This window comes from Pseudophryne corroboree, chromosome 3 (assembly GCF_028390025.1).
Source record: "Pseudophryne corroboree isolate aPseCor3 chromosome 3, aPseCor3.hap2, whole genome shotgun sequence".
Taxonomy (NCBI): domain Eukaryota; kingdom Metazoa; phylum Chordata; class Amphibia; order Anura; family Myobatrachidae; genus Pseudophryne; species Pseudophryne corroboree.
In genome coordinates, this window is record NC_086446.1 from 342,587,179 (window position 1) to 342,596,935 (window position 9,757).

General features: G+C 42.9%; 1 protein-coding gene across 2 annotated transcripts in view; it reads left to right on the forward strand.

Moving 5' to 3' along the window:
• SOCS7 (suppressor of cytokine signaling 7) overlaps positions 1 to 9,209 on the forward strand; it is a 92,652-nt gene extending 83,443 nt beyond the window's left edge. For both annotated transcript variants that reach the window (XM_063959657.1, XM_063959658.1), the window contains 3 exons: positions 2,844 to 2,979; positions 5,236 to 5,393; positions 7,679 to 9,209. In XM_063959657.1, coding sequence (XP_063815727.1) covers positions 2,844 to 2,979; positions 5,236 to 5,356 — 257 coding nt within the window. In that variant the 3' untranslated portion in view covers positions 5,357 to 5,393; positions 7,679 to 9,209. The remainder of the gene's footprint in view (positions 1 to 2,843; positions 2,980 to 5,235; positions 5,394 to 7,678) is intronic.
• Positions 9,210 to 9,757: the final 548 nt, after the last annotated feature.

Below are 9,757 nucleotides of genomic sequence, written 5' to 3' on the forward strand. Positions count from 1 at the left end.
CCTGACTGAACCATCCGGTTTCGGTACCACGAAAAGGTTCGAATAGTAACCCTTTGTCACCATGTGAGGTGGTACCGGCACAATGACTTGTGCCTCCACCAGCTTTTGGACAGCGTCTTGAAGCACTGTGCTGTCCTCCAACAGAGTTGGCAAGCCCGACTTGAAAAAACGATGAGGAGGGAGACTTTGAAATTCCAGCCTGTATCCCTGAGACACAATATCTATCGCCCAGGGATCCAGGCCGGACGATACCCAGACATGACAGAACCGTCTGAGCCTCGCTCCCACAGGCCCCACCTCCGGGCCGTCCCGTCCACCGTCATGCGGAGGACCTTGGGGTACCTGAAGCAGGCTTTTGTTCCTGGGAACCTGCAGTGGCAGGTTTCTTGGACTTAACCTCACCTCCCCTAAAGAAGGTATTGGATGATCTGGCCTTTCTGGGCTTGTTAGGCCGAAAGGACTGCTGTGCAGGTGTTGCTGAGGGAAGCAACGGAGGTTTACCCGCTGTAGCGGTGGATATCCATGCGTCTAGAGCTTCACCAAAGAGAGCCTGACCTGTATAGGGTAGCGACTCCACACTTCTTCTGGATTCCGCGTCGGCCGACGAGCTGAAACAGACATGGAAGAAATTCCCGCAGCCATGGAAACCAGGTCTTTCATGGATTCTACCATAAAACCTGCAAAATCATGAATGTTGCGTAAATACAATGCAACCTCATCCCTATCCATCGTATCCAAATCCTCAATTAAGGCAGCCGACCACTTCACTATAGCCTTTGCAATCCATGCACTAGCAATAGTGGGACGTAATTTGGCCCCTGAAGCAGTGTACATTGATTTCAGAGTATTATCAATTTTCCTATCTGCTGCCTCCTTTAAGGCGGTAGATCCTGGTACAGGTAAAACCACCTTTTTGGAGAGTCTGGATACAGATGCGTCAACAATTGGTGGGTTTTTCCACCTTTTCCTATCCTCCTCAGGGAAAGGAAAAGCTACTAGAATCCTCTTAGGGACCTGGAATTTTTTCTCAGGGTTTACCCATGCTTTTTCAAATATAGCATTCAGCTCTTTTGACGCAGGGAAGGTTAACGAGGCTTTCTTATTTTCAGTGAAAAAAGCCTCCTCAACCTGCTCAGGTGTGCTATCATTAACATTTAACACATCCCTGTTAGCCTCTATAAACAACTGCACTCCCCTTGCAAGAGATGCGGACCCCGCAACACATCCCCATCACCATCTGTAGTGTTAGAATCGGTATCCGTGTCGTCTTGTGTTACCTGCACAAGCGCACGTTTGTGGGGGTATATAGCGGGGTGACCCGAGGTACCAGACAAGGGTCATACAGCCATAGAGGTCTGCAATACCTGGGTTGCAGATTCATTACTGGCAACCCTGTCAGAAATCTGAGAAAGCCAAGTCTTGATAGAGGAAAACCACTCTGGTTCCCTTGCTGGAATCTGTGCTAAACCAGTGCTAACCTGATTACATGGAATGGGATCATCCATGGAGGATAAATCCTCTGCAGCATATGACACTGTATCCGTGGACATTGCTACAGGTGACCACCAAACATTCCACATACACACAGGTGGGGGTAAGACAGAGTTTCCCCCCAAGAATGGCAAGAGAGAGACAGATTGGAGCCAACTCACACCAGCAATTTTTAGGAGAAAGCCCTTATCAGCGCTGACTTGTGCTCCTTAATAGGACACGCAGTCAATATAACAGCCTCCCCTCCCTTCTACAACCCCCTGATACCGTTATACAGTAAGCTGGAGTTGCTGTGGAGGTACCAGTATCTTCCTTTCAGCTCTGCATGCAGGAAAACGGCGCTGGAACGCTGCAGGGTCCGCTCTGAGGAGAAGCTCTGCCCCCTTAATGGCGCTGTCTTCCCGCTCTTCTGATGTTTAAACTGGCCTGAGGAGTTTTGCTGGCTGAGATCCCTGGACCCCGACAGGCTTTCTGACCAGTGTGTGGGTTAAGCGCTGGCCCAGGGCGCCCCTCACAGCGCCGCACTATGTGCCTCTGGTATCGTCCAGGAGCGCGGTTAATACCGTGCTCCATCCCCATTTGCTGCCATCTTCACACCGGCCCCCCGCTTGCTAGGTGGGGTCGGTGACTAACTCACCACTCACTTCAGCTCTGTAAGGGGTCGGCCGCATGCTGCTGGGGCGAGCGGTTCCCCTGTGGCAGAGACCGATAAGACCCCTCTGGAGCTCAGTGTCCAGTCAGCGGAGTCAGTGGCTCAGACTCCGCAGGGCGGACACTGCTCCCCCCCTTACTCCCTCGCTGCAGGCAGGCTGTTGCCAACAGCCTCCTGTAAAAAAAAAAAACCTCTAATTTAATTTAAAACTTTTCCAGGAAAGCTCAGGAGATTTCCCCTAGCTGTTACCGGCTCATCCGGGCACATTTTCTAAACCGAGTCTGGTAGGAGGGGCATAGAGGGAGGAGCCAGCCCACACTCTCAAACTCTTAAAGTGCTAATGGCTCCTGTTGGACCCGTCTATACCCCATGGTACTAATGTGGACCCGAGCATCCTCTAGGACGTAAGAGAAATAATGGTATGTGATCAGACCGCATATGCACACTGGATTCCTGTCATTTCTCTCCGTTATGTTTCTTTTTATTGGATGACTCCTCCAATTCTGTCCCCCTTTATTTATATAGTCTTTTGGTGTTATATGCACCATTATGCAGTAAACTACCTCAACCAATCAGATTTTAGCTGCTATTTCCTAATGATTATAAAGTGAAAGTATATGTCTTTAGTGATTGCTTTGGGTTACAGCCCCTTTGTACATATAGCACCATTTTATTATCTATGCCTCTTTGTCTATTTCAGGTCTCCCTCCTACTCCAGTACAATTGTTATACCCTGTGTCCCGCTTCAGCAATGTGAAGTCTCTGCAACATTTGTGTCGCTTTCGTATTCGGCAATTAGTCCGGATAGACCACATTCCAGAGCTCCCTCTACCCAAGTGAGTATCGAAGTCTCAATTACAGCCAGGGGCTGCTTTGTGTTTTGCACAGTCTAAAGAATAACAAACTATATTGGGGAGCTACAAGCTGAGTGCATAACTGCGATGAAAATCTATTTACAATGTCAAAAAAGCTAACAGGGGTGAGTCTATTGGGCCCTACACACAGCGCGCGGTGCCAGGTGGCTGACCCAGCGCATTGGGGGGGGGGGGGGGGGGGGGTGTTGGGTGAACGGAGGAGTGACGTTTCTTCACTCTCACCCGTCCCCATAGTCCTGCATGCTAATATGGACGATAATGTCCACATTGGCCTGCATGCATAAACGAGCCTGCACCAACGATGAACGATCGCAGAGCAGCTTATTGTTGGTACCTACGCACTGACATATATGAACAATATCTCATTCATTAATGAACGAGATCGTTCATATCTTTCAGTGTAATCACTAATGGATTACACTGAAAGATATGAACGATTTTGTTCATAAATGAACGAGATGTGCGGCCCCGCGCTCGTTCATCGTTGGTGCTGGCTCATTTATGCATGCAAGCCAATATGGACAATATCATCCATATTAGCATGCAAGGCTATGGGGCCGGGTGATGGGGGGGAGTGAAGTCGTCGGGCACCTCGGCCGGCAGTCGTCCAGTGTGTAGGGCCCTTTAGTGTGTAGGGCACATAACTTACTGTATTGCTGTGTTAGCTGCTAAATCTCAAAGTATGGTACTATGGGGGTCATTCAGACCTGGTCAGGTCTGAATTAGGCCCTATACTGATAGCTCTGTTAGGGTCTAACATGGGTGAGCCTGGTCACTGGACCTAAGCAGCCTATTCTAGGTTTGTGGACAAACCAATAGACCTCTTTAATTTTGTTGGAGGATGGTAACACAACACTGCACATAATTTTTGCTTTGTTCCTGTGTTGACACCAGCTTAAATACCACTTGTCACCTACACACACTGCATTTAATATCTGAAAAGATAAGTAAACATATGTTTGCCGTTAAAGTGTAATATATTTTAGATTGTAAGCTGGCAAGAGCAGGGCCTTCTTTCCTCATGTGCCTTTCCTTTTCTTACTTACACTATCTTATACTCCCTTTGATGGCACCCTAACCTGTCCTATATTGTCTTGTACTGTAAGTGCTGTTTTCTTGTTTACTCATTTGATTATGTACTGTGTAATGGGCGCTGCGGATCCCTTGTGGCGCCATATAAATAAAGGATAATAATAATATATCTGTATAACTGATCACGGTGAATTTAGCCATCATATGTGAGTAGTAGTGAGTGTGTAAACCATTCCATGTACTGGAGGTGCATGCTCGCGCCATGACCCTGCCAGCGGTCAGCACATTGACTTATTTGTCACATGAGTTCAGTATCACATGTACTTCTGCCAACACAGAGAGCTCCTTTAAACAATGCCTAAAGCATTTGACACAGAGAACTGATTTTTTTTTATTAGCAATGATGTGTGGTAATAACTGCATTGCAAATAGGCTGTTACACAGGCTGTACTATTAATGTTTAATGTTCCTAAACTATAAGAAAAGTCAACTTTACCACATTGTGTGCTGCTGTTCTTAGTTGTATAGGTTTGTAGCTCTGCATAGACCCCAGAATCATATAATACGAACACCAATAAATTGGCAGGAAAAGCGCCTGAACTACCACCTTTTAAATATGCTGCATTTTCCTTGTGTTTTATACATACTGTATAAAGGCACACAGCTGGTTTTACTTTATACCTTTATTGTATAGAATGGTTGCCATCTACAAATCCTTACTATATGGCACAGGCCTTGTCTGGCGTGCTCCCCCTTAAATACTACTGTACAGAGCAGTGTGTGTAAATACAATTTTCCCTCCTATATAATTATACTTTCTAGCGTCAACACTAATTATTAGTCACAGCCAGGCAGAGCCCTTGCTAAGTGCTGTTTATGTTGCTCTGGGAGGTCTGCGGGTTGTGCTGTGTTGGCTGCAGTCTAACAGCTTGTTCACCTCACGTCAGAACATAGATTACACGTTATTAGTAGTATTGTGTGTTTGTGCATTGTTGCTGACTTCATGATATAGAAGGCTTGAAGGGCTGTGTGTACAAATGTTACTCGCAGTATTGTTTGTTATTCACATCCTGTAACTTGACATGATTATAAGCAAACTGTTATTTAGCTTCAGCCGAGGTACTGTTTGAGGCATTCCAGACTTGTCTTCTGTTTAGTTCCTTATTTCTTTGTGTTTTTCCATAGACCTCTCATCACGTACCTGCGCAAGTTCTATTACTATGACCCGCAGGAGGAAATATACCTTTGTTTAAAGGAGGCTCGTCTTGTTCCCAAAATGGAATCTGGTACCGAGAGCTCCACGTAGCAAGGCTCTCAAAAATATTTTATTTTGTTTGACCCAGGTAAATATAGAACCAACAATACAGGTTGAGTATCCCATATCCAAATATCCGAAATACGGAATACAGGTTGAGTATCCCATATCCAAATATTCCGAAATACGGACTTTTTTGAGTGAGAGTGAGATAGTGAAACCTTTGTTTTTTGATGGCTCAATGTACACAAACTTTGTTTAATACACAAAGTTATTAAAAATATTGTTTTAAATGACCTTCAGGCTGAGTGTATAAGGTGTATATGAAACATAAATGAATTGTGTGAATGTACACACACTTTGTTTAATGCACAAAGTTATACAAAATATTGTCTAAAATTACCTTCAGGCTGTGTGTATAATGTGTGTATATGTAACATAAATGTATTCTGTGCTTATATTTAGGTCCCATCACTATGATATCTCATTATGGTATGCAATTATTCCAAAATACGGAAAAATCCGATATCCAAAATACCTCTGGTCCCAAGCATTTTGGATAAGGGATACTCAACCTGTATTCCGAAATACGGACTTTTTGAGTGAGATGGAGAAACTTTTGTTTTTTGATGGCTCAATGTACAGAAACTTTGTTTAATACACAAAGTTATTAAAAATATTGTATTAAATTACCTTCAGGCTGTGTGTATAAGGTGTATATGAAACATAAATGAATTGTGTGAATGTACACACACTTTGTTTAATGCACAAAGTTATAAAAAATATTGGCTAAAATGACCTTCAGGCTGTGTGTATAAGGTGTATATGAAACATAAATGCATTCTGTGCTTAGACTTAGGTCCCAACACCATGATATCTCATTATGGTATGCAATTATTCCAAAATACGGAAAAATCCGATATCCAAAATACCTCTGGTCCCAAGCATTTTGGATAAGGGATACTCAACCTGTACTTTGTCAGTCTGTGTTTGACTTATAATGAATCTTGTCCATAAGCTTAGTTTAGTCTTGGGCAGAGATTGGCAGAGTCAGATACAGCGTAAACGGATTTACATTATACCTTCTTCAATTTTGTTTGCATATATCGTTTTTTGTGACCTAAACACAGGGATAACTCAAGATGAGTTGGGATGGATATCCTGGCGGACGGGATGCTGGTGGTCAGAATACTGACCACGGCAACCCAGATTATCCAAATCCCGAAAGAGGAAGGTAAGTATACTTACCTTTACCCTAACCCTCCCCTCCCCCCGGGATGCCGGTATCGGGATTCCGTTGTGTGTCAGGATTCCGGTGTCAGTATTTTGACAACCAGGATCCCGACCACCGAGATCCTAACCGGATCCCCCCAAGATGTGTATACAATAGTGTAATCTAGGCCACAAGTCTATGCCTACAAGAAAAGTCATTCAGGTTGGGTGAGATTTTAGCAACTTATTAGTAAGAAAAAAAAACAACATAAAAAAACATAAAAAAATTATATATATATTTTTAGTTTTGTAAAGGCAGAGAGAGAAACACAGTAGTACACAATAAAATATAAGGAGGCGTAAGGCTTGAATGCAAGATCCCACAATAGAAATCATCATATAACAGAATAATAACATACCAAGAAAAAGGGGGAAACATACAGGTTGTAAAGAAAAAAAAACCCGGCTTCCAGTTTGTAGGTGGAGGTTTAGGAGAGCAATCCATCCCAACAGATAGCCTCTTCTCCGCCCAATATTTGCTTCATCCAAACCACTTAATGATTAATCAGTGGATGACAGACTATGAGTAGGGGCTTCACACAGTCTCAAAATCACATAGGACTTGTACCTTACACTCACTAGATGCAGTAGTCTGCACTACTGCAGAGCGCTAATATTGGGCTATTAAAGCTTTAGGTGCTATTAGTATATGGCGCACAATATACCTACCGTTTAATCCTTAGATGTGTTTATTTTATTAAATAGATTTTAAGAAATTAGGCTAAAAGCATGTATATAGAGTGGCATTGAACAGTGGTCTGGAGCACAAAAGGCAGGTGAGGAAGCCCCATGAATTTTGCATCAAGCTATGGCATTACAGGCTTATTCATGGGCATTTTGGACAAGAACCCTGGTTGTGGTGAAAAGGGGGGGGGGGTCTTCTCTGAATTATGCCACAGCAAATTATTATACCTAAATTATCAGATAAATGTCAGGACTGCTGTATGTACTTTGTAGGCTGATTTTAGGCCCCTTGCTTTGGTTGTTACCAGGTGACAAATTTGAGCATCTGCTTTAACTAACAATACAGGTCAATAATTTATATTTGTTGAATGTTGATGTAATGTTTGGAAGCTGTAACTGCTCTTTGTCTCTTGTTAGGAAACAGAACACTGGTATGAGAACACTGGATAACCCCCAGGAATGGAGCAATTTGGTTGCAGATCCAGCTGATCACTTCTGTCCCTCCATTCACACAATCGAGGGATAACTTGCAAGTTCTCTTTTAAGAAAAATGGATTTGAGTGCCACACTGCCAGCACTTTCCTAAACCCCATATTTCCAAAAGCCCCTGCAGAGAAGTTAATTGCCGATTATACAGTTCTGCCAGCATCTTTACTGTTACAGTATGCTATTGTGGCAACATTTCCTGGGGAATATTTCGAACAACATGGGCTTTGGCCCCATTCAAACTACTGAACAACAGGTCATCTCATTCTGGAGTTTCTTCAGAACTTCTTGTGTAAGCATCACTTGAAAACTTCTTTACGATATAGTGGGCTCCAGTCCTCCCGCATTGTAAGCTATTTTACTGGGAAAGGTCCAGTAATTCTGTACATCTCATAAACATTTGATATCTTTGGAAGTTCTCTCAGCCCAGTTTCCAGTTACAGACAGATTATACTACTGATACACCTCTCACAATGAACCTGCAGGGCAGCCTTGACTTGTACTACTGATGGAACAGTGCAATTTTACTTCTAGGATCATGAATGTCCTGTCGCCCTATAATGTGATTTCCCACATTTTGGTGTCTTAATCCAGGCAAAACATTTGCAAAAGTTACCGGTCTGCTCACTGGAGATAACGCACCCATATCTAAGACTGAGATAAGTTACGGCTACTAGCCAGGTTACCTGTACTAGTAACCCACATGATTTTTCGTTGTGACTGCCAGAACCATTCCCTAGTCCCTTAAATAATCGCTGCACTTTTTCTTTTATTTTATCTACATCCTTCCCCCCCCCCCCCACATTTTTGGTTGGTGGAAATAGTGAAGATTTTTTGCTGCCCTTACAAAGGAATAATGTAAATTCAATTAATGGAGGAAAAGGAAGAAAACTTAACTCCAGCACAATCCTCCCCCCATCCCTAAATTCTTAATAATTTTGTGTATATTTTTTTCTGCGCTTAATTTATTGAATATTAGTCTGTGTGTAATTTATTTTACATGTCTTTTGACTCTTTCCTCAAGTTCCTTGTTGAGTTTTAATATATGAAACTTGCTGCAGAACCGGTCCTGCGTGATTGTTTGGGATGTCAGAAGAAGATTAATGTGCCCTACAAGCCCTGTTTGTATATATTGTGTTATAGGCATGATAGGGACACATTATTTCCCATTTTAATTTTTTATTTTTTAAACCTATTTTTTGGACTCCCAAGAATTCTTTCTTTGTAGACGTTGAATAGGAATTAACGGCAAAATTGTTTTGTGTCAGTGATGAGTCTTTCAATTTTGTCTCTCCCTTTCCTTCCCGGTCCCCAGACATGAAAGCACTCATCTATCTCAGCTCCTGTCTTTGGTGCTTTATAGATTGACTTTTTTTGTTTTGTTTTTCAGCCATTTTGTCGTTGGATATTTCAAGAGGGGTGGCGAATGGGTTTAAAATAAACCGTTTAGATATAACAACAACACTTGAGTGTAACTGCTTTCTGATTTACAACCACGGTATAAATGTGGCAATATTTTGTTTAATGAAAATACAAAACAAGGTTTAAAGTTTACTTATCACTGATATGTGGTGAAGCAGTGAGAGGGCTGCATATTCTCTAGGAACCAATGACCTCATTGAGGCACGAGACAGTAGTTACTGAGCAATTCATTTTGGGGAATTATGTCAAGTGATTGTAACTGTTGCTCAAAAGCAGATGCTTGTTCTCAAATTATTCATTGAGTCACTGGTCCTTGCCTACTGGTGTGCTTTGCGTCTGCCATGCTCCTACACCAACCGCTACGCTAGCCGGAAAGGTTGGAGTAAAGCCACAGATGAAGAGGGACGTTCGAGTGGAAGGGAAATACTGGGTAGTTATCCTAATATTGCAGCACGTGCTCGCAAGGTGGTCCTCCCATACCAGTTGATACTCCAACTGAAATGGATCAAATAAATGTCACAGGTTGGTAAATGCGTTGGATGATAACCACAAATGACTGCACACAGAAGCTGGTAGATGTAACATCTG